The sequence below is a fragment of the Gobio gobio genome, assembly GCF_949357685.1.
Source record: "Gobio gobio genome assembly, chromosome: 25".
In the NCBI taxonomy this organism is placed as follows: domain Eukaryota; kingdom Metazoa; phylum Chordata; class Actinopteri; order Cypriniformes; family Gobionidae; genus Gobio; species Gobio gobio.
Genome location: NC_137121.1, coordinates 15,157,313 through 15,182,774, shown reverse-complemented (window position 1 = coordinate 15,182,774; position 25,462 = coordinate 15,157,313). Strand labels below are relative to the sequence as shown.

The 25,462-nt window shown below is 39.3% G+C and overlaps 4 protein-coding genes across 4 annotated transcripts in view; 1 reads left to right on the top strand and 3 right to left on the bottom strand.

Annotated features, from left to right (window-relative positions):
• Positions 1-1,776: 1,776 nt before the first annotated feature.
• Positions 1,777-6,610, bottom strand: LOC307121746 (olfactomedin-4-like). The gene is made up of 6 exons (XM_079809490.1): positions 6,479-6,610; positions 6,193-6,315; positions 5,864-6,082; positions 4,085-4,235; positions 2,043-3,442; positions 1,777-1,860 (listed from the first exon to the last, which is right to left on the bottom strand). Exons 1-5 carry the CDS (start codon positions 6,533-6,535, stop codon positions 2,613-2,615), a joined length of 1,380 nt encoding a protein of 459 aa, XP_079665616.1. The 5' UTR covers positions 6,536-6,610; the 3' UTR covers positions 1,777-1,860; positions 2,043-2,612.
• Positions 6,611-8,756: 2,146 nt separating this feature from the next.
• On the bottom strand, positions 8,757-13,411 carry LOC307121744 (olfactomedin-4-like). Its single transcript, XM_079809488.1, has 5 exons — positions 13,315-13,411; positions 13,063-13,185; positions 12,722-12,940; positions 10,242-10,395; positions 8,757-9,705 (listed from the first exon to the last, which is right to left on the bottom strand). The coding sequence occupies exons 1-5, from the start codon at positions 13,369-13,371 to the stop codon at positions 8,867-8,869; spliced, it is 1,392 nt and encodes a 463-aa protein (XP_079665614.1). The 5' UTR covers positions 13,372-13,411; the 3' UTR covers positions 8,757-8,866.
• A 2,809-nt stretch (positions 13,412-16,220) lies between these two features.
• LOC307122120 (olfactomedin-4-like) lies at positions 16,221-19,763 on the top strand. Its single transcript, XM_079810002.1, has 5 exons — positions 16,221-16,272; positions 16,394-16,552; positions 16,679-16,891; positions 18,483-18,615; positions 18,744-19,763. Exons 1-5 carry the CDS (start codon positions 16,240-16,242, stop codon positions 19,553-19,555), a joined length of 1,350 nt encoding a protein of 449 aa, XP_079666128.1. The 5' UTR covers positions 16,221-16,239; the 3' UTR covers positions 19,556-19,763.
• LOC307121829 (uncharacterized protein) overlaps positions 19,641-25,462 on the bottom strand; it is a gene marked incomplete at its 5' end in the record, with an annotated part of 38,011 nt that continues 32,189 nt past the window's right edge. Inside the window, one exon of the mRNA XM_079809585.1 lies at positions 19,641-20,086. Coding sequence (XP_079665711.1) covers positions 19,980-20,086 — 107 coding nt within the window. The 3' untranslated portion in view covers positions 19,641-19,979. The remainder of the gene's footprint in view (positions 20,087-25,462) is intronic.

Below are 25,462 nucleotides of genomic sequence, written 5' to 3'. Positions count from 1 at the left end.
GTATCCCATTCCCGCCAATAGAAGGCACATTTAATTGTTCTCATGTGTGTGTGTGTGTGTGTGTGTGGGGGGGGGGTATTCTTGCTTTAGTATTCTTAAACATTACACAAATTAATTTAGTTTGTTTTGTTCCCAAATGTTTATGTACTTTTGCATTATTATAACGGTCTAACTCTTTGTTACTGTTAAATAATTCCTTTTCTTGTCTTTCTTAAATTTGTTACCTTTTAATTTCTAAATGGTTTAACCCAAGTAGGAGGGGCTTGTCTTTTTTTTTTTAAGAGGACCTCTCAGTTGTTCGGGAGCTCAAAGAGTGAGTTGGAGATGGCTATTGTTGTATTTTGGGCCAATTCGTTGGAATAGCCAACATTTTTTTTTATAACTTTAGAACAGTTTATTTTTGTTTTTAATTCTCACTGTAAAATATAATTTGCACTCCATTGGAAAACCTTTATTTGTGCACTTTTTGGAATACTGGATTTTTGACTTCATCATCACGTCACTTCATTTTTACGCCTCCATCCACCGGTACATTCAGAGCAGTGGTGCTGCTACTGTACAAAACATCTTTGGGCCCTTTTTGTTGCAGTTGGCACACCTCTCTCTGTTACAAGTAGCATTTCAAGAGAATGACTTACAGTCATAAAACTTTAGGGACTGTCTCTAAAGTTATATACGACATTGGTATACATGTAGTCTCAGCCTCAGATGTCACGCCCACACGGACTGTTGGCTGAACATCTGATGTGTATGGCTCACTTATATGGAAACACTTCAGGAGTTTCGAAGTCGTCCTCTGATTGGTTGAATTCCACAGGGATGTCCGCGAGACTCGTGTGTTGCGTTCTTTAAAGGTCCGCCTGGAAACAAATGCCATGACACCGAACACACTTGTGGAAGTTGTGTTTACAACTGTGACAATGAGCGCATACCAGGATCAACTAAACGCTGGGTTTTCAAAAGTATGTGATGTTCGCGGCTCCATTGTTGCAGTAAACTTGCACAACGTTCTTGAATGAATAATTTATAGATGCACGCCGGTCTGTTATTGTACGGACATTGACTTTACATTTTCATGCCCCCTAAACATGATGCGGAACACAAACTATGATTGGTTACGTTACATGTCAGTCAAACGTCCTCTTGGGTGGTCCTTGACCAATAAAAGCTGCGATAGAGTCCAGACCTTCTGCCGTCAGTCTGAAGGTCTGGCTACGCGAGACTAGTATACGTGTCTAACTTCAATAGCATTTGAAGAGAATAACTTAGTCACAAAACCAGCTGTAAAGTAAAATAAACTTGAATGAAAACTTTAGTTGTTTTTTTGACTGCAAGTCATCCTCATTGCAAAACAAAAACATTTAGAGATGTGAAAACCAAGAAAAATGCACAAATAAAAGCGTAATAATTTTGTTCAATAACAGGGGTTATGAGAAGAGCTCTTTCAATGGGACAGTTAATAACAACTTGATAATCCATGTCAAAATCCAGCTGTCAGTCACTGATTTCAGAAAGTGCACACAGTAAAAGGTCTGATGACATCATCGCAGTCAGGAGCACGAAATATTGTTGACATATAGTTTCAATAGTTAAAACATGCACTTTCAACATTTGCTGAAAGATAATTAAATCAACCAAAGTCAATGGCCAAGTGCCCAACTAAAGGGAACACTAATCACCATAATGGTGACTTCAAACAGATTACACATATACAATATGAAAGAAATCAAGCCAAACTGGTTAGTAATAATAAGTGAATATGGTAATGCTGTTTTTAGAGTTGTTTAATCATCATCTGGTGAAATATTGATTTTATTGCCAGTTAATTTCATTTAATCCTGTTGAAAAAAACAGCATATGCTGGTTTTGAAGCATGGCAGCTGGTTTGAGCTGGTTTATGCTGGTCCTTAGCTGGTCAAGTGCTGGTCCAAAGAAACTAGCTCCAGCTCAGGACCAGCACTTGACCAGCTAAGGACCAGCATAAACCAGCTGCCATGCTTCAAAACATACCCAAGCAGCATATGCTGTTTTTTTTTTTCAACAGGGAAGGCTGTGTGGCTGTAAGTCGGTTGTAGTTGTTGTGTTTCTGCCCATTTCTTCTTGTTTTTCTGTTCTTGTTGTTCCTCATCTTCAGTGATGTCATCACAATGCTCAATCATCACATGTAGTGAATCTACTTCGGAGTCACCCTTCTAACAAACGGCAATACAGTTGTTTTTCATAATTGTTAATTGCAGATAAATAAGGTAAATGTATGAAAAGTTTGGAATTATAAATCTGCTTATGAATATTTAAATCAGACATTATGTAAGAATGTTCTCTATACGTGTATAAGTGTAGTGATCATGGTTGTAAGCTTTGGTTATCCAGCACTAACATTTTATTTCATTAAAATTTCAACTTAATGACAAAATCTGTGGTACTGTTACAATTCCTTTCGCCTGTTTGTGTTTAAGGACTTTTATTTTGATGTGTATTTACTTGTTCTGTTTCACTTCCTGTGTACTTCCTGATTGCCTTTGATTCCTTTGCTGCCTTGTTTGTCTCCATAGTTACCCTTGATAGTTTCTATATAGCGATTGATTACAACATTGTTCAAGTTCAGTGGAGACTTACTGAAAGATGAGCTCATAAGTTAGAATGTAGGCATCACTGTAGACATACAGCAGATGATCTCTGGGGTCATAGTTTAGAAACTCAATATTAGCCTGCATCTTCTTAATTTTAATGTTCAAATCGTATCGTTCTTTGTTGGTTTTGGTGTCGTAAGAGTAAAAGATCTCTTCTATTTCTTTATCCAGGTAACGAGTAGCATAAAGCACACCGCACACCATGAAGGTGTTTGTGACGGTCCTTTTGTGAAGAGAAGTGGACCATGTTTGGCTCAAAACAGGCGGGTTACTAGTCTCAACTTTACTGATAATCACATTTCCAAAGTTGCTTGTGGTAGCGTATATAACATAGACGCCCGATTCATCTGTGGCAAAATCCATATCTGTATAGGCGTATGTGGTGGCGAGGTGTGCGAATGGAAACTTGCTGTTGTAACCTGCATCATTAGGTAAAGCCACAGTACTGACAGAACGAGTCGTCATGTTGAACTGACAGACGGAGAATGTGTTGTAGCAGTTATAGTAGAGCGCATTGCCGTACATGACCATGTTTGGCCCCTGAATTGTGTTAGTTGTGGGGTTGGAGCTTGATATATATGTATCAGTTGGGCCTATACCCAATATAATAGTACTCAAGGTACTGTACTGGCGGACAAAGTGGCCAAATACATTACTACTTGACAGCACCACCAGCCAGTACTTGTTCTTGTCTGCTGGAGCCGGGTTTGCATCTCGACCCCAAGCACCGAAAGTGTAGGATGTTCCATACACAGTGAGGGAATACGTTCTAGGTCCCGCCACATTGACTACACGACCCAGACCACAGCGACCTGAAAAACAGAAGAAAAACAGAGTAATGTACAACTGGAAATCAAAATGGACAATTCTCATTTTTTATGGAACATTGCAGTGTTGATTATAAATAATGTATCCGTACACATTATTGTTTTTGTTTTTTTAAATAATGATGTGCCTTTGTAATATTTAATCGCCGTGTTGGGAAGGTTACTTAGGAAATGTAATAGATTACAAGTTACCCTATTTAAAATGTGATAAGTATAGTGTAATTATTTTAATTACTTTATTAAAGTAATGTAACTGATTACATTTGAATATTTGTTGATTACTTTTCTAATTTCCAGCACTAAAACGCCTTTTTATCACTTGCCATGGTGTCAACTCTCAGACAGGTTTAGCCGCTTTCAGTGGCAATGTGGATTGATGTAATTGGCAGACGTGATGCTCTGCAAATTCAAACGAGAACCAATCAAATCATCAGAATAGCATCGCTTTACGAAACGGCTTTTAAATGGCAGAAGGCATCGTGCACATAAAAACAGGCAAATCAACTAATTCATATTATTCAACATATCATAGCTTTTTGCAGAATATATTCAGATGTAACCACCTTTGTAATTTTTCACAAGTAACTGTAATGTGACTTTAAGGGACTATTGGGGTCTTTAGCTTACCTGAGGAAACTGTTGGAGGTCCTGCTGTAGCCTTGAGCTCTTCTTTACACTGTTCCAAGTTCTTCTTGATGTGGCTTTCTCTATATTTTTTAAGCACTTGCATTTTGTCAAACTTCTCCAACTCCACCATTGTGTCCTTCATATCTTCAAGCTATAAGAATTTGGGCAATTCAAAAATGAGTAATGAAATAATAATTAAAAAAAACAGCAATATTTGTATCATTTTGGCTCAATTCTCGAATGAGATTCTATTTTTCTTCTCAAAACATTAACTTCATATCTATGAACAATTAGTTTCTTGTTTACATCAGATTAGAATTTCTTATTGATTTAAGCAAATTGCATTTATTTTGGCACTTGTGTGCAAAAGTGTTACTACGATTGTTTGCAATTTGCACAATGACTAAATGCATATAGCCTGTTGATCAAAACTGATGAGTTGATTCTCAGTGAAACTGTCAATGTCTTCACAAATTATAAACATTTTTTCATCGTTTGAGCCATCACATGCAAAATGATCCATTCAGTGATCAAAATCTGTCAGACATGTTATTCTATAAATATTTATGACAGAATGTTTGTTAAATTGCAACACACACACACACACACACACACACACACACACACACACACACACACACACACACACACACACACACACACACACACACACACACACACACACACACACACACACACACACACACACACACACACACACACACACACACACACACACACACACACACACACACACACACACACACACACACACACACACACACACAGACACACACATTACATAGGCGTAATGGTTTTTATACCGTACAAACCGTATTTTCTATCCCCCTACACTGACCCTACCCCTAAACCTACCCATCATAGGAAACTGCACAGTTTACTTTCTGTAAAAAAACCCTCATTCTGTATGATTTATAAGCCTTTTGAAAAGTGAGGAGATGGGTAACGTCCTCATATTTCACCCTCTCCTTGTAATACCTATGTCATACCCATGTCATTATGCACATTTGTATCCTGATATTTTAATATTGTAGAGTTGTGTTGCATGTACTGAAAAAATCTATAAAAATAGAGCACAATGTACTGTATTAATTTAACAGAATTTTACATATTTATTTTTTACAGGTGTTTTAACTGTATTTAGAATTTTGAACTTTGCCATTGCGTTCTGTGTTATAGGGTTAATGGAAATGTCCGTAAAATTAATGGACAATGTCAAGGTAATGAGCTGCCAGTACTTTTCCATTATTTTACAGATTTCTTTTTACAGTGTAGATAATTAGATAGATAGATAGATAGATAGATAGATAGATAGATAGATAGATAGATAGATAGATAGATAGATAGATAGATAGATAGATAGATAGATAGATAGATAGATAGATAGATAGATAGATAGATTTTTAGGAGGGAGATTTAGGAGATTTTTTATTGCAATTGTGAACTAACATAAACAAACAATGAATAATTATATTTTTACTGACTAACATTAACAAAGTAAAATATATTGCTCATTGTTAGTTAGCTCATGTTAGCTGATGCATATGTTAACAAACCACACCGTATTGCAAAGTTTTACCTACATTATTTATATTTATGAGATTGTGGTTTTATTTTTGAGATTGTTGTGTTTTATGTTTATGTATATCTACCCAAGTTGTATTTCTGTATTTCTTTGTGATTATTATTTTAGAGCTTTTGCTTAGAAAGAAAATATTTTACAATGCAATGGATTTGCAAATGTTTTGTGCAAGTCACCTGAGCTGCGGTCTGTACACTGAGATGCTGGTAATCTTTGGTGGTCCTGTTGAGTTTGCCGAGGAGGTCCTGAATCTCTGCGATCTCTAACTCAATGATGCGCAGAGACACGGCTCCATAAAGATTCCCGTTATCCTCCTTTTCTAGCAGGATCACGTTGTCCTCTAGTTGCTTGATGCGCTGTTGTAGACCCAGCACAAGTCGGTCTAAGTCTGTCATCTGCAGATATTCACATTTACATAATTAATGTTATTTGATTTAATTTACTTAAATGATTTAAAATTCAAATGGATGAAATATAACAAGAGGGGAAAATATATGACATGTACCTTTTCTGAAGTGATGGTCCCAATGCATTGTAAGGCAGTGGTCTCTACTTTCGTTAGTTTATTCATAGGGAAAGCAGGATCTGAATTTTTTAGATCGCACACACATTCTTTCCCTCTTGCTGACTGTGATGACCAAATTACAAGAATAAAATTATACTTTTTGTTAAAAGAATAAAAACAACAACTGTGAAACAGTGTATGCACTCTCTAGAACAATATATTACAGTACTTTGAGGAAAAAAAGGTAGGCTATGATAATTAATTGTAAACTGAATATTTTTCCTACCTGAGAGAAACTTAGAGAAATGAAAATCATCCAAATGAATACATTAGACTGACTCATCTTTAAAGGAACCTTAAAACCTCAGAATAAACAACTTTGTGTGGCAACAGCAGAGTTCTAAAGCCATATCGTTATGGTGAAATAATAATATTTCACCATAATGACATGGCTTTAAAATATGAGAGAGACATCTTCATTTTTTTGGGTGGAGGTCACCTGTTGCAAAAGAGCTTGCTTCCTTTTCAACCTTTTCCTTACCGTCTAAATGATACTGAAGTTAATGAATGGTGATGAAGATTTGATGCGGAATTTCTTAGTTTCAAAGATTACTTTATTGTCACTTAGATCTTAAAGGTCTACAAAAGATAATGACATTTTTTAGTAATTAATGTGAAACACGATAAATGAAGAAATAAGAGAGGATGTGTTGTCTTATCTCAGTGGACATATTTGGTAGGTCCATGACCATGAGTGAAGTTTTGTAATGATTATAGGCTACTAGCTGTGATAAGCTTTATTTCATCATGAATTGGCAAATGTTTTGCCTCACACACTCACTGTTGCTTTATACAATGTTTGCAACATCTAGTGTTTGTGTGCAGGTTTGAAGTAGAACACACAAAAAGTTAAACTCATGTTGTGCACATATGCGCATTCAGGTATTAACCCACAATTTGTTATACGGTTGTCACGATACGTTGTGGGAAGAAGAACCATTCAAGCAGTACTTTAATTATACCTACCGGTATTTCCAACGATAGTGGGCAGGTAAACATCAACGTAGCATAAACGAGACCGGACAAAAAACACTGAAAACACAGGTAGGCCTACTATTGACGATAAGGTGAACACATGCAGCTACACACAATGAGCGTAGTAACCAAGACAAACAAGTAGCGGGAACAAAGCAAAAGAAAGAGGGGATCTAATAAATACTAACTAAAGGTCCGTGAAAGTGAAATTAAAGCCATATTCGGAGTATAGGGGGTACATTCATTTATTACCAGAGCTTCTAAGTGATTTTAGTCCCGTCCGAATGTGCCACCTCACCTCATCATTACGGACAATGTCAGTAAAGATTGTAGCGACTTTTATCTTCTGTTATAAGGTCTGGTAAATTACCTCAGATAATACTAATCCCGTAGGTGCGAATTACGGACATCCTGTGGTAAAATTACATTACTCCATACCCTTGTAAAACTAAGATAATCCTGTCCGAATAGGACAAAAGTGTGACAACGGTAAGAATAAATTGGTACTTTTGCAAGGCGCGATCTGTTGGTTGTTTTCTAACGAGCCATCCGTGCCATCAACGTGAGGCACAATAAAGAATCATATTATTGTTTAAATTATTCAAAATACACGACATCATAATGGCCAAATCCAGCTGTTATCCTCGTGTCATTTTTCGTGTCATTACATTGTTTAGAGCATAAGGAAAAAAAAACATTTTGGAAAAATTATATTCTATTCAAAATGTTATGCTATGTCCTCTGTAGAGGACACCAGGACTCTTCTTTTAAATCACCAAACGAATTTTTTTTTGTTTTCACCAAACTTTGTATAAAGATGATTCTCAACTATTTGATGTACCATTTTGCTTCATGCAATATGTGTACAATGGCCATAAGTGGGTTTTCCCTTTTCCCATTATATACAATGTATCTATAATGAAAAAAAAGTATAATAATGGGAGTAGTAATTGTCAATATTTTCATAATATATAATATTTCATAGAAATATTGAAATAATTGATTTCCCTACTCACTTTTTTTCTCCCAAAATGCCTGATAAACATGATTTAAGTCCTGGTGTCTTCGACTGTGGACATGTATGAAATCAATGCCCTGTTAACAGAAAGTATTTTGTTTTGAAACACCATAACACTTTCCTGAGATGTTGATTTATGACAAACAATTACAATATTAGTCAGATTTAAATGATTGTCATTGTGAAACTTCCAAACATTTGGTATCTCTGAAAAGCCCTGAATGTGCTCTTTACAGGACATCCAGACATGTGTAGTCAGAGAAATTCACTCAAATATAATGTCCACTACAGAGGACAAAATCTATTCCTGGGTCCTAGGTCCTGTAAAGTAATCGTAGGCATCACAAACTGATATCTTGCCTATTGAAAAATGTAATTTGACCACCTTCTTCACCTGTCAGGTAAGACAACATTTAACAAAAAGTTGAACTGAAATGACAGCACTGCATACAAACAACAGAGGGCAGTGTCAGCACGCAATGGGTTATTAGACATTTCATAAATCAGCACTCATTATTTCAGTCAAATTTTATTTCAAGAACCAACATGTGATACATATTTAAAAGATTTTCCCTTCACAAAACACAATAAATATGTAAAATCATTACATATATTGGCGAATCATTGCTCTTCCTGAAACATGGTTTCATATGTCACAATGTAGGCATCACTGTAGACATACAGCAAATGATCTATGGGGTTATAATTCATATACTTAATATTAGTCTGCATCTTCTTAATGTGAATTCTCAAATCGTATCGCTCTTTGTTGGTTTTGGTGTCGTAAGAGTAAAAGATCTCTTCTATTTCTTTATCCAGGTAACGAGTAGCATAAAGCACACCGCACACCATGAAGGTGTTTGTGATGGTCCTTTTGTGAAGAGAAGTGGACCATATTTGGCTCAAAACAGGCGGGTTACTAGTCTCAACTTTACTGATAATCACATTTCCAAAGTTGCTTGTGGTAGTGTATATAACATAGACACCTGATTCATCTGTGGCAAAATCCATATCTGTATAGGCGTATGTGGTGGCGAGGTGTGCGAATGGAAACTTGTTGTTGAAACCTGCATCATTAGGTAAAGCCACAGTACTGACAGAACGAGTCGTCATGTTGAACTGACAGACGGAGAATGTGTTGTAGCAGTTATAGTAGAGCGCATTGCCGTACATGACCATGTTTGGCCCCTGAATTGTGTTTGTTGTGGGGTTGGAGCTTGATATATATGTATCAGTTGGGCCTATACCCAATATAATAGTACTCAAGGTACTGTACTGACGGATAAAGTTGCCATGTACATTACTACTTGACAGCACCACCAGCCAATACTTGTTCTCTTCTCCTGGAGCAGGATTTGCATCTCGACCCCAAGCACCGAAAGTGTAGGATGTTCCATACACAGTGAGGGAATACGTTCTAGGTCCTGAGACATTAACCATGCGGCCCAGACCACAGTGACCTAAAAAGAAAGCAAAAATGTAAGTCTAATACATTAACGCAGGGGTGTCCAATCCTTCTTTTGGAGGGCCAACACCCTGCAGATTTTAGCTCCAAAACACTTGCCTGGAAGTTTCTAGTGAGTCTGAAGACCTTCACTGCATTCAAAATTACATACTGTACTACGATATATAGTAGGAATTTGTGTAGTATGAATGAAATGATGTACTACATCCGCCATGTTGTTACTGTCACGTGAACTACCAGAGTCATAAATCCTTTCCCGTGGCCTCATGGGATAGTATCTTCAGAATCTCGGTGGAAATAGTAGGTCACCTGGGTATTTTCCCCCTATGTTTTTCTAATACTAATTACTTGGACATACTACTCTGTTGCATACTGTTTTTCGCATACTATATAGTAGGTAAGTATTCGATTTCACATTGTTTGATTAGAGCTGAAGCTAAACTCTGCTGGATAGTGGCCCTCCAGGAGCAGGTTTGGACACTCCTGCATTAACACTTAAGCTGTGGCTACGTAATAATAGTTTATACATGCCTGGAGAAAGTGTAGGAGCTGTTATTGGATGATTAAGCACATCTTTGCACTGTTCCAGGTCCCTCTTAATGCGCTGGTTCTCACGCTGTTTCACCATCACCTCTGTGTGGTCAAACTTCTCCAGCTCCACCATCGTTTCCTCCATATCCTGAAGCTGTAGGAATAAAGCAAAATGCACATAATTCACACAATGTCCCAGTGAAATAGTAGTGAGGAATTGTGGATCTGAAAAGGCAAATAAATAAATGACTTATGTCTAATATGAATTTTATTAACTAATATTCATATTTTTTTCTTGGCCTGACATACATTTGTACATAATACATATAAAAACAATGAATAAAAGTATGAACATTGTAAATGAATTTTTATTGAAATTGTATTGAATTTATCAACATTTACATTTAATTATTTCAAATTTTAATTTAATGTTATATATTTTGAAAATGATCATATTCTTTAGTCTCTAAATATTCTTTAGTCTCTTGTAGCCAGACCTTCAGACTGACGGCAGAAGGTCTGGACTCTATCGCAGCTTTCATTGGTCAGGGACCGTCCAAGAGGACGTTTGACTGACATGTAACGTAACCAATAACAGTTCATTATCTTCCACGTCATGTTTAGGGGCGTTAAAATGTAAAGGCGATATCCCTACAATAATCCCTACAATCTATACATTATTCATTTAAGAACGTACTGCAATAATGGAGCTGCGAACTTCACATACTTTTGAAAACCAAGCGTTTAGTTGATCCTGGGAAGCGCTCATTGTCACAGTTGTAAACACGACGGCGTTCTTCTTCCATTACACTGCATTCACACGGGGCGTCGGCGTTAACGCTTGGCTGAAGCTTGATGCTGATGCGACCGTCATAGTGACAACAGCCAATTACACGTCTGCTCTGGGGTTGCATGAACGCAATTGGCTAGCGTCTGCTCTAGGACACTTGCATAGGGCGATCTGATTGGATGACGCCTGCATTGACGCTTGAAAAGTTGAGAAATCTTCAACTTCTGCCGCTTGCAACACGAGTGAAACGAAGTGACGGAACTAGTGCTGGGCGGTATACCGGTTCATACCGAATACCGGTATTTATTTTTGTTATGATATGAATTTTGATGATACCGGTATGTCGCTTAAACAACGTTCTGAACGCAGCGCAGCGCGTCATTGTTTGAGAGGGGACGCATTTCACTGTTGCACTGTACTAGTGAGAGCAGTCAGAGCACAACTGAGATCGCATTACAGAATCCGAGATCGCCTCCTACACCCTCATTCACTATTCCCTACGTTATCACTTTATTTGAAGGAGTGAATGAAAACGAGTGCGTAAAGTCTGACAACCGCTGTGTGTACATCGGTTGTACACTCGTTATTGCGGTGCGATGTGGGATAGAATGAGTGCATTCAATAACGTTCACTATGGTTTCGGACACCACTACAAAGCGCTGTCCCCTCCAAATAATGCCCTATTTGAGGTTATAAGGGGCGATTTCGGATTCAGCCCTTGATTACAGTGGAGAATTCAAACTACACGCGGCGAGAGAGAGAGAGAGAGAGAGAGAGAGAGAGCGGTTTCTGCACGGAGCGCCGCAATGAGATTAAAGGGTAACTAAACCCCTGCTCAGAGCTTAACTCCACCCACAAATTTTGAAAAATGCAGGAAAAGAGGGCAGAGCCCGGCGGAGACAGAGGGGACGAACCGAGGGCGGGACTGAACGGAGGGCGTGCACCTGAGACCCGCAGTGACGGATTGATTGACAGCTGTCTGACTCGCGAGTCGCAAAGATGGAGAATGACTGGAGTGACGCCAGCTTTGCAACAGAGGGTTATATCTATACGGTATATCTATACGGAACACTATACGGAACCCACAATTCAGTTCGGCAACGCATGACGTCACCCATTCAAAGTAAATGAGAAGCGTTAACGCCGACGTATGGAAGGCCAACAGGGCCAAAACGTGTGAAACTGACGTGTAAACACGTCTTTCACGTGTAAACACGTCTTTCACGTGACAACACGTAATAACGTGTAAACGCGTAATTACGCGTAAACCCGTAAATGACGCGTTAACACGTAATTACGCTTTTTCACGTCAGTTTCCACACGTTTTGGCCCTGTTGGCCTTCCATACCGACGCCCCATGTGAATGGTGTCACGGCATTTGTTTCTAGGCGGACTGTTAAAGAACGCAACAGACACGTCTCGCGGACATCCTGTAGAATTCAACCAATCAGATGACGACTTCAAAACTCCTGAAGTGTTTCCAAACAAGTGAGCCATACACATCTGAGGCTGAGACTACACCTACACTGTACACTGAAACAATGTTTGATATTTTGATCTTTTTTTGTACATGTACTGAAAATAATACATTTTGGTGAGGAATTATTTTTACTCTTAGCAATAAACACATGACATACAATTATGTTAAAGTTATAGAAATGTAAAAGTGCTGTGGTGTTGATAAATTCACCTCTGCTGCGGTCTGTACACTGAGCAGCTGGTAATTGTTGGTGGTCCTGTTGAGTTTATCCAGAAGGTCTTGAATCTCCGCTAACTCTAATTCAATAATACGTAGAGACACGGCTGCGTACAGATTTCCATTGTCTTCTTTTTCCAGCATGGACACATTGTCCAGAAGCTGCCTGATACGTTGTTGTAGACCCAACACAAGGCTGTCAATCTCTGTCATCTGCACACATTTGAAGAGAAAACAGTTTTGCCTCAATACAGATTGTGCAGAATTACATGGCAAACTTTAAAATGAGTGTTACAATCCTAAACGTCACAATACCATGTTTTGGTGTTTTATACCTTTTCTGAAGTGATGTTCCCATTGCATTGTGAAGCAGTGAACTCAACGTTCTCGAGTTTATTCTCAGGGAAAGCAGGATCAGAATTTTTCAGCTCACAAACACAGTCCTTCCCTCTCACTGACTGGAGACGAAATAACAGGGCATAAGTAATTCCAACATACAAGCAAAATTACAATATATATAAAAGATATATAACTATGTAGAACCAATGTAAAAGAATATCAATGTTAATAAAAGGACTACATTTTACCTGTGATAGAATTAGAGGAATGACGACCATCAAGATGAACATGCTTGACTGACTCATGTTTGAGATATAAGATTGGGATCCTGTAGCCTTGATTATAAAAAGCAGTTTTGCATGACAGAAGCAGAGATTTAAAACCAAAACCCCAGGATTGGTCAATGAGCTGACAGTGCTGACATGAGAAAAATTATGAAATGAGGAAGTTCATCTCCTGATCCTGCAAATACTTTGAGATGTTTAAACAAGTTTCAGTTGTTAAATAACATTTAAATGTGTACATTTTTTTTTTTTTTACTGTTTTTATGTCTGGCGGTACAACCAAATAGTTTTATGTATGTATACTGTAGTTTGGAAAACATGGAACATGTAGACATGGAAAGTGTACCTACCCATACTTGAAATTAGGTTATTACCTTGTCAGTTCATAAAAAAAGAGCCATGTTTTCCGTTGTGCCACCCTGACATTTAAATTGCTGGACAAAAGTTTTTTAATGATCTCAACAGCTTTAAATCTACACTTTAAACCAGAATAATTTGGCAAAACTCAAAACATTTGAGGTAATCAGTTACATAATTTTTTTCAGTTAACAAATTCAAAGTATAAGTAAGCAGAACTGGCAGATTTCAATTTTTTCTTACTCATACATTTTAATTTCTCTTAACTTTAACATTTTGAGTAATTTAATTCATACTTTTAACTTATAATTGTCATGTAATCTCAATTTAAATATTTTAGTAATGGAAATGTAGCTAGCTATAACTAGCTAATTCAGCAAATGCTAAATGGTAACAATGCTTTGTTTCAGGTAAATTTAAGTTTGTCTAAAAAAAGAAACAAGTTCATGGAACTCAAAACAATGAAACAATTCAGATTACTTCAAATGTGTCAGTTTTGTGTACTCAAAAGGAAAAGAAAGTTCTAGATACTCATAAAAGTTTATTTGATTGAACTTATTTGTTTAATTTGAGTTTGCCCTACTCAAACCAATTTATTTATTTTGAGCGTTAGGGTTTACTGTGTACTGATATTCATAATATTTGCCTATATGAAAGGTTTCAAACCTAAAATGATGCCACGGTATTTAGTTTTCAATTTTGTATTATTAAGACACCATTTTAAATAGTTTTCTTAGTCTGTTAATTTGTCCAGACAGTTGCACCACCTAACATTTTTGGGTTTTAATATGTATTATCTAATGTACTAAAAACTAAAAAAACAAAAAAAAAACTATAGAATGAAGTGATATATGTCATTAATGTATCAAATTATTTTAAAAGGAAATAATGCACAAAAATATGCACGCATGTCATTGACCCATACACATATATTATTAGCAATATATACACCGATCAGGCATAACTTGATGACAGGTGAAGTGAATAACACTGATTATCCCTTCATCACGGCACCTGTTAGTGGGTGGGATATATTAGGCAGCAAGTGAACATTTTGTCCTCAAAGTTGATGTGTTGGAAGCAGGAAAAATGGGCAAGTGTAAGGATTTGAGCGAGTTTGACAAGAGCCAAATTGTGTTGGCTAGACGACTGGGTCAGAGCATCTCCAAAACTGCAGCTCTTGTGGGATGTTCCCGGTCTGCAGTGGTCAGTATCTATCAAAAGTGCTCCAAGGAAGGAACAGTGGTGAACAAGGCTCATTGATGCACGTGGGGAGCGAAGGCTGGCCCGTGTGGTCCGATCAAACAGACGAGCTACTGCAGCTCAAATTGCTCAAGAGGTTAATGGTGGTTCTAATAAAAAAGTGTCAGAATACACAGTGCATCGCAGTTTGTTGCGTATGGCCATGCCTCAACAGGCCAGGGCTGTTTTGGCAGCAAAAGGGAGACCAACACAATATTAGGAAGGTGGTCATAATATTATGCCTGAACGGTATATAATGTATATTAATATTCACTTTAATTTAACCATCAAACTGAGCTTTGAAATGTTTTTGTGTTAATGTGCTTATTCTATGTACATATAGTGTTTGATCCTATTATGCAATTTGTTTTAACTTTTAACAATATAAGAATTAAGCATAGGCTATACAAAAAGTAAAAAAAATCATAATAAAAAAATCATAATATTAACACCAATACCAATTGTAAGCAGAATACCAGATTTTGCTGACAGAAAAAGTTACAAATTGTCCTCTTCCCTTTTACTTGAAATCTCCATGAAGAAAATACATAATTTTTCTATATTTTACAGACATAAAAAAAAGTACCGTGTAATAAAAGTGCAGATGTTTGCAAAAAAGAAATGATGAACTGGGGTTGAAAATGTTTAGGGGGGAACTTGTGGTCGAATTTTCCCAACATTTCTAAATTTCTTCCTTCTTTAATGAGCCACATGTGCAATTTTCATATTCACTTTAATTTAACCATCAAACTGAGCTTTGAAATGTTTTTGTGTTAATGTGCTTATTCTATGTACATATAGTGTTTGATCCTATTATGCAATTTGTTTTAACTTTTAACAATATAAGAATTAAGCATATGCTATACAAAAAGTAAAAAAAATCATAATAAAAAAATCATAATATTAACACCAATACCAATTGTAAGCAGAATACCAGATTTTGCTGACAGAAAAAGTTACAAATTGTCCTCTTCCCTTTTACTTGAAATCTCCATGAAGAAAATACATCATTTTTCTATATTTTACAGACATAAAAAAAAGTACAGTGTAATAAAAGTGCAGATGTTTGCAAAAAAGAAATGATGAACTGGGGTTGAAAATTTTTAGGGGGGAACTTGTGGTCGAATTTCCCCACATTTCTAAATTTCTTCCTTCTTTAATGAGCCACATGTGCAATTTTCACATCCTCCTCAACAGACCCCCAAAACTACACATTTGCATAATTTAAATTGCATCATTTGTGTGGTGGTTTAAAGCAGATCTTTAGTCTTTTCAGCGCATTCAGTCAACATGTTCGTCTACTTGCTGCTCCTCACAGTCGTCGTAAGTTTTTCTCTTTGTGTCTTGAGTTAGCTCACAGGTTTTTACAATTCTGATACCTCTGAAAAAGAAATATGAGGGAACTTGTGTATGTATGACATAGTAATCTCTTTGTATTTGTAAGGTGACTGTCGAGGCTCAGAGAGTTCCAGGTCAACAGAAGGCTGATTCATGTTTGTGTGAAATAAACAGTACGATCTGGACTTTTCCTGCTGGACGGTTTGTGGAAGTCACAAAACAGGTCCAGACCTGTGAGGAGAACCTAAATGAATTCGAGGAAAAGGTAATGTATCAGTTAAGTTTCTTTATAACATTCGCAACTAAATGGGCACTGCAATGAATTTTAGATGTAGTTCATTACAATTGAGAAGAATTTGCAACATCAATTAACTTTCGAGGTGATTTCCAGATGAGGAACACAAATGTAGAACTGCCGTTGATGAAAGCCGCTCTTCAGAAAATCACAGCCCGTCTGAAAGCATTTAATTACATTCACACAAGTGGACAGTACAACGCCCTTCACCTGCAACAGCTGACCCAGGAACTCGAGGAAATCCGTCAATCTGTCAATGAAGCACACGTGCAGAGCCCCAACAAAGAGACACATAACCTTCTCAGTGAGGTAGACTTTGCAACACATGAACATAAATATTTCTAAAGTCTTTTCTCTTGTGATCTTTGTTTCAAATCAATCTCAAAGTTTATGACAGAACTATTTAAAGTCCCCTTGTGGTGAAAATCAAGGTTTTAATGTTGTTTATGGGCCCTATTTTAACAGTCTGAAGTGCATAGCGCATGTCCAAATCCAGTTTTGCTAGTTTAAAGATGGGAAAAATGGTTGGCGTGGTCTAAAAGGGTTGCCCCTATTCTTTTAATGAGTAAGGCCCTGATAACACAAAAGGCTTTTTTCAGGTTCGAAAACGCGAGGCGCACTGCACTGCCTTTTATTGGTCGACGTTTTTCAATTTAGAAAATAGCAGTGCGCTGCAGTTTTTTTTATGTTGCTAAGAAACCCCCGAATCAGCTGTCCTGTCAGGCTCATCAAGGTAACGTCACCATAACAGAAGACCCACCTCTCCATTCATTCGATTGGACAATAGAAAAAAAAACGCGATGACATCGGAGGCTTTTCCGCTCAGAGTTAATTTTTTTTCAACTTCAGGCACTCAGCGCGCTCCTTCTAAATCGTGAGGCGCAGCAGGCGGTTAAAACGCGAGGAGCCGGGGGCGAATAAGCAGCGCGCATAGCGCTCTCTGCCAACAGAAATCTATTCAAAAAAGGCGCCTCTCACTGCAAAAACGTGTTCTGGGTGATCAGGGCCTAATGGGTGTGTTTTGGGTGTAACATGCAATAAACCAATCAGTCTCCCATTCCCTTTAAAAGCCAGTGGTGGATTCGCTATTTACATGGCGGAATTTGTGAGCGGAAAGACTGAACACATTTCCAGAGAGGAATCCTTTTAATTTTTATTTTAAAATGTTTTGTGTGCTGTGTGCTGCTGCACGTCCTTGTGTGTGTAAGCAAAGTGTACACGCGTTGTGCACCTGCCTATAGGCGCATATTACTAACGCGCTCCAAATGACACAAAAAATACTGCGCTATTGACTTTAGACTAGGTTTTTGTTGGTCAATGGCGCAGTCAATATCAGTTGCCTTAAAACGATGCGCCTGAACACACCTCGTATGTGCGTAAATGCATTTGCTGTTTAAACAATGTGGCGCAGGACGTGAAAATGATAACTGAAACTAGCAAAAAAACACTTGCGTCGCGCCTGGTGCTGCATCGCGCCGGGTGTATGATAGGGTCCCAAATGTCTATGTGGTGTTTTTAATATGCTTTAAGACATACCATGTACAAATTCATATGTCAACGCCATTGCTGAGTATTTTCTCCTTAAAACGGCAGCGAACCAAAGACGTGGTGTTTCTGACGTCACAAAGTACATTGTAACCAATCGCGTCAACGTATGATCAACGGATCTCTGAGCTGGTGCGAGTGAGTGGGGGCGGGGCAGAATTGCATATGCATAGAACCAAATACCAAATGAGGCAAGGGTGTAGGGTTACATTCAAGCTATTTTAAGGCATGAATATTTTTTTTTATCAAAGATGAGTTTAAAGAGATCAAATTATTGACTACAGGGGGACTTTAAACAATACAAATAATAGTGAATGTGACCACAGTTTAATGATATCATCTGTGTTGTTCTCAGTTAAATAAAGCAAAAAATGATGTCCAGAGGATGTACAAAGATGATTTCTTCAACCTAGAGACCATGAAGAAGAGGTTACGTGACCTCAACAACCGAGCACAGAATTGCAAGTCTGTACCAAATGATTTCAGAAGTAAGTACATTGCTATTTATGATACTTTTTTTTCTTTTTCTGAAGGTAGGATATAGAAATGTAATTGCCATTTTCTGAGTTACTAAGGTCCAAAAAGGCTTAAACTGTGTTGCTACAATTACCTGCAGGCACTTGTCATCAGCGCATCATGACCAGAATAAGTTCTCCAAGTGTCACCAAGCTCAATTCCTTCAGCAAGTCCTATATTTCTGGTGCTTGGGGTCGTGATGCCCTAATAACCAACCAGGAACGTTATTGGGAACACTGTCTGGTGAGTGGACACAAGCATGGGAGCACAATCAGGATGTACAACTCGTACGAAGATTTCATGGCCAATAGGAACTACAAAGATGAACCGATAGCACCATCCTACACTGACAAAAATACTGTTCAGGGCTCTGGCACTATACTGTACGACAATACCGTATTTTACCAATGCTACAGCACAGCTGAAATCTGCAGCTTCAACATTACGACAAAAGCAACCAAACGTATGAAACTAGATGGTGCCGGAATCAACAATAAGTTCCCTTTCTGCTACTACAGCTGCCGTGACTGGACAGACATCGACCTGGAGGCTGACAAAGACGCTGTGTGGGTGATATACACCACTGAGGAGAACCACGGCAACATTGTTTTGAGTCGCTTAGACCCGCTGGAGCTCAATATCACACATACCTGGAAGACGCATCTCTTTAAGAGGTCCGTCACCAGCACGTTTATGGTGTGCGGGGTCCTGTACGCTACACGCTTTGTTAATACTTACAAAGAAGAGGTGTTTTATGCCTTCGATACAACCACTGGCAAAGAGATAAACACTCTCTCTTTGCCTTTTGAGAAGGTTTCTGCTGGAATAGCCAATCTAAACTACAATCCTGTTGACAGGAAACTCTACTTGTATAATGATGCCTATCTGTTAGCATATGACACCTTCTTCTGAGGGCATTTCAAATGCAAATACCCAATAAAAAGTGTGTTGTGTTTTAAATTAAATCAAAACTGGTCTTTTTCTCAAAGCGGGTATATAGATGGTCCAGAGATTTTTATTTCTTGAAACCAAGAGAGCAACTCTCAAAACATGACATTCAAAAACTATATGAGACAGAGATGCAAATAAACATACAAGCAAATGCAAACTGACATCAAACTATTAAAATGTGTCTTTTTCAAGTCTGAAATATAAGTGTCAACAAGGTACACAACTTATAATAACTACGATGCAACTTATATCGCTATCAGAAATGCCTAAAAATCGGACAAAATCAATGCATAATGAATACACTTGAACATACAGTATGTTTTATGTTTATAATCAAAGTAAACATTGTCCTTCGTATATTTTAATGTAGAATGTAGGAGTTTCATTAACAGCCTCCAGCGCCCTCTGGTGTTTGGATGAAAGGTTCTTCGGACTGTGTTATTTCTTGCTCTGGTGTTCCTGGTTTTGAATGCTCCTGGTCAGTCTGTTCATCTAGAAATTAGACAATCCAGTATATTCAAAGCATTTCGGGCCCTATTTTAATGATCTGAGCACATGGTCTGAAGCGCATGGTGCAGGTGCACTCAGGGCGTGTCCGAATATATTTTTGCTAGTTTAAGGACGGAAAAAACAGTCAGCGCACCAGGCGCATGGTCCAAAAGGGTTGTACTTAGTCTCTTAATGAGTCATGGGTGTGTTTTGCATGTCATTCCTTGCAACGAAAAGCATTTTATTGGATGAGCGTGAGCCACATTCAAATCTGTTGATGTTCACACACTTGACAGTTGCTTTTTATAAACAACCTACTAGGGATGCACCGAATCCGAATTTTTGGGGTTCGGCCGAATACCGAATCCACTGGTTAAGATTCGTCCGAATCCGAAACCGAATACCGAATCCTACTCCCATCCGCAGTCCATTATCACAGTAAACACATTAATGAAGTTAACAACGTCCACAGCAGTGTAGGGATGCTACCATTAACTGTTTTGGTCAAGTTTATTAAAGTAAAAATTGTCGTCTATGTTCTTCTCAACGCTATTTCATGATGGTTTATAGAAAAATTACCCCGAGTCGTCCTCTGTCGTTTCAAAGAACAACCCAATGGAGAGCGCAGGAGGCGCGCGCTAGGGTTGTGCCACCATCATGATGCCACGCCCCCGTTGCGAGTCTGTTGTGTGCGACACACACTAATCCTCTTCTATAGTATTAGTTAAACAAAAACTTAGCAGGGATTGCTCTGTAAATTAAATTGAGAATGTAACTAATGCATATATGCTATTTTAAATACTCTAGTCTATGCCAGATATATAGCCTACATTTTGAAATCATTTGAGGCTGAAACATCATAATGCGTGTTTATTTTAGCACTTCCATCAGTGAAACAACACAGCCTATAAAACAAAAACGATTTTCAGTAAATAATGGTAACCTCAAGAATATATGAAAATTAAATATTAGTTAGAAAAATATTTGATTCATACTATTTCCCCGCAAAGATGCGTCATATACCGCTCTGCGCTTTGAGAGGAATGGGACACTGAATGGACACCTTCTCGAATATCTTCATCTTCATATGTTCTACTGATGTTGCAAAGCAACACTTGTTGTAAAAGGTCTGAAGAGCGGATTTTATCTTCCACAAAGACATTTAGGCAATGTTTGATTATTCACTGCCAGAGAAAACGAAACTAAAAAAAACGGCGTGTGTGTGAAATGCGCTATTCAAATAAACCAAACTTGACGCGCCTTACCAAGTTTAATAACAAGAACAAACTGTGTTAAATAAAATTTGAAGTAAAAAGGTATTCGTCCTACAGTGTTTTTTATACTTTCCCACAGTAAAGGATGTGAATAGTTATAATAGACTTAATTATAAGCAAACGAAAGGAAGAAACGTTTATAATCCCCTGCGAACATGGGTGCGACGTGAGTGAAGTTTTTGTGAAAAGAAACGAGATGTCCATGTCCATTGGGATAAAATGGACTAGGCCTATTGTTCAAATTCACGGAAAATCGAGTGACCATATCCAGATTGCAAAACAGAATGAAAAAGTGCAATCTGACCATTATTTCCTTTCTAGGCTAAACAAAGCTTTGCGCTTCACTCCTGTGGTAATATTCACGTGAAACAGCTTCACATACAAAACACTGGGTTAGTAAAATAACGAAGTTATTTTCTTAAAAAGTAGAAAATAGTATTTATGTAAAGAGATATATTAAAATAAAAAGAGCTCAACTCTTAAGTGGAAGGAACCTATTTTTCCCCCTCACGTGCAACCTAGCGGATGAATCATTATTTGGGTTAGTAAAAATAACGAAATTTGGTTTTAAGAGAATAGTATATATGTAAAGATATATAGTATATTATCTACCTATTTACCTAATTCCGGTTCTTCAAAGCTTACGGATTCAGTGTATTTTCGTTTTGTCATCTTAATTTGGTAATTATTTAAGTGAAAATATTTAGTGTAGGCCTATATATTTTATTAATTTTATTTATATTTTATCTGATCTATAGATCTATAGGCTGTTTGCACGTTCGACCAGCGGGGCGCGCATAGTGCAAGCCTAGGGGTCGGGTTCGGTGGAAATAAATTCTGAGGTTCGGCAGAAACCGAACCCAGTCAAAAAGCCCAATATTCGGCCGAATCCGAACCCGAACCCTGGATTCGGTGCATCCCTACAACCTACACTCTCAAACAAAAAGAGTACAAAATTGTACCTTTTAAGGTACAAGTGTTCGTCACTGACCTTTAAGGGTGGTACCCTTAAAGGTCCCATAGCATGGCATTTTTCTATTATTTTATGTTTCCTGAGGTGTACTTATATTGTTAGTATGATTTTTACATCATAAAATGTCATAATTTAGAAATAAAAGGCATTTTTTTCTGATGTTTGCCCTGTGGCTGAATGCCCTGTTTCAAGAGGCGTTTCTGCTGTGAGACTTCAGTAAAAACGCCCACTGTTGTGATTGGCTGACATCTTTGCATTTGAAATGAGCGGAGGGGGCGTGGTTTAACGAGGTCTACGAGGCACGAGCAGCTGCCAGAGAGACAGATAGACCTGAGTTCACTTCACATCAGTTCTCAGCACGTCTCAGTTCAGTGAACTGTTGTAGTTACTAGAATATACTTCAGGTTATTAGTTTATTTCTAGTCGGAGGGGCTGTCACTCATGTCAGAAAGTTAGTAACTTTAGTAAATTATGGATCAGCGCTGACTGGAGACGCGAACCCTTTAGAACGATTCAGTCCGATTTGGTGAACTGATTCGGTTCACTAAAAAGAACCGGTTCAAAAGAATGATTAGTTCGTGAACCGGACATCACTAATGTACCAGAGACGGAGCGATTGCTAACAAAGTTATTTATGCTGATTTGTGAGAGCGCTGTCAGCGCAAGTTTATTGTGTTTGTATCTGAGAGTTCTGAATAAACACGAGTCCCAGTCACGCCGAGCCCGTCTTCATCATTATTCTACCAACTTTGAAACACATGCAATGTATCATTAAAGCTGTCGAGATGAACGAGTTACGAGTAAGTGTTGATTATAGCATTATTTTTATAAATGATCCAATCATATGAAAAGCGTCAGTGACGTGCATTGAGTACACAGCGCAAACAAAGACACAACAGCAGTAATCGAATGTAATCCAGTTTATTGTGGGGATAGCTGGCTAGCCTAGCCGGATACCCTCACGCTTACCCCCCTTCTGCTTAATCTCGCGCCGCGTTTGGTGCCTCCGCTGTGGGCCAGATGCAGTACTGGGGGTCGGGGATGTTGAAGGCCGACCGGTCAGTGCAGCCCGAGCTTCGGCGTGCGTGAGGTTTATCTCTAATGAGATGTGAGTCTGCTGATGTTGAGCAGAAACGACTGTATGCACATTTTAGAACAGATAGATGCGACGAGGACGTACAAAACACTGACTCACAAGATAGAAAACACATGAAAACACTGTTCTGTCGGGAGAGAGAGAAGCCGCAGTGTGTGCACGAATAATAAATAATTAGCTATACATAAGAAATCACTGATCACAGATCAGAAGGAACTGAAAAAAGACTTCTGTTTTCATTTGTACATCCATCCAAACACTGAGAAACTGCCAGCATTCACTCGTTCACAAGCCATGATCTCTCGAGCGCTCGCATGGGCGTGCCAGATTCTGGGCGGAGGAAAGGGAGGTAACCGTTCCTGCTTGGACGTCAAAACAGGAGACTTCAGGATTGGCTGGTCTGGCCTGTCATTTTCTCAAGGGCAGAGAAAGACAGCCAGAACTCGGTTTACACCAATCAACATTTCTATCCACTTGGGGACAATATTCAGGCTAGGGGAACTCATATTAATGTTGAAATACCTCATAAAATGAAAATTTCATGGCATGGGACCTTTAAGGGTACATTTTTGTACCTCTAAGTCAGGGGTAGGCAAGTTCGGTCCTAGAGAGCTGATGTCCTGCAGAGTTTAGCTCCAACCCTACTAAGCCACCACAGTATAAAACTCATGGCTCCCAGCATGCATTTCAGCATTAAGTATGTCACCATTGTTGAGTTCCCTTTCGTTCAGTCACTACGACGTAACGTTAGTGACTAACGAATGGGGGTTTCGCTTAGAAGCCTATCAACTTCGAGTTTTGAGAAAACGCCCAATGGCGTGCCAATGCCATGGGGCATGCGGAATTTGCATACGTAGCTCCGCCTCACTGCGTGAGTATATAAGGAAGTACGAGGCAATATCGCATTATGTTTCTGCTTTCGGAGCCAAGAGTACCTACCTCTTCACTCCTACAGCCTTCTGAGACTCTGTCAGCTTCTTCGAGACGAGCAGCTTTCCAGTCGGTGTTGGTGTGACGGCGCGTTCCAGTGATCGCATACTTCCTGCCTGCTGATCTGTGCAGTGGTCCGCCTGACAGCTGGTGTGTGTTTCCCTGGGCGCTTCGGCATCGACTGCAAGGTTTTCCTCTCACAAAAAGAGCTTGCGCGTGGCACGTCTTTTTCAAGACGGCTCGCCCGTGCACTTCCGGGTGCGATCGATTTTCCGCTGCTGTCTGAGGACGCATTCACTGCTCGAGCGTGTTTGGGCTTCAGCGCGCACGGGCAGTGTTTGCGGATGTGTCACGTTTCCATTGCGGGGGCGTGACCATCGCGATGTCACGGTCGAGACTCAATGATCTCCGTGAGGAGAGAGAGTCCCCTCTGCCACACCCCAATCTACCGTCCCCGAGTGAGATGGTACTTTGGCTGGTGGCCAGGGTGACCTGAGGGCGGTGCTGTGGTATTAAGAACCCCGACGTTCATTCCTCGGGCCACACCCCCCTCTTATACATCGCTTCCGCGAGTGTTGGATTGAATCTACGGCCCGTCTCTGACGCCCCGTTCGTTCAGTTCACGCTCCGGATAGCAGTGAGATGTCGATCGCCGCATCCCAAGGTGGGCTGGAGTCCTTTGGGGATGACGATTAGGTTGTGCTCCGCCTCCGGGTGTGTCAGCACTGCCTGATCTGACCTAAAGTTGACAGCCATGTTATCTCGGGCAGCCGCGAGTCTCGCGCTGGTGTGGAACTCCGCCCAGCCGCGGGTGCTCGTGGTTGCGCGATTGGTTTTTGGGGGCGGCACCCGACAGCTGTTGGGCCCTGTCCCCAATGCCTTTCGCTCCCGGGGTGCATGAGGAGATCACGCGGTCCCGGAAGTCCCCGTGCTTCTCGCGACCGTTTGGTGGCCTCCTCCGCCTTCTCTGCCCTTGATGGGGCCGCGGCCTAGGGTACACTGGGGCCCCCTCCCCCCCCCACTGTTGAACTCTCTGTTGCGCACTACGGTGTCCACAGAGGGCTTTGACGTGGCGTGGTGTGGCTGTCCTAAGCACCCCCCCCAAA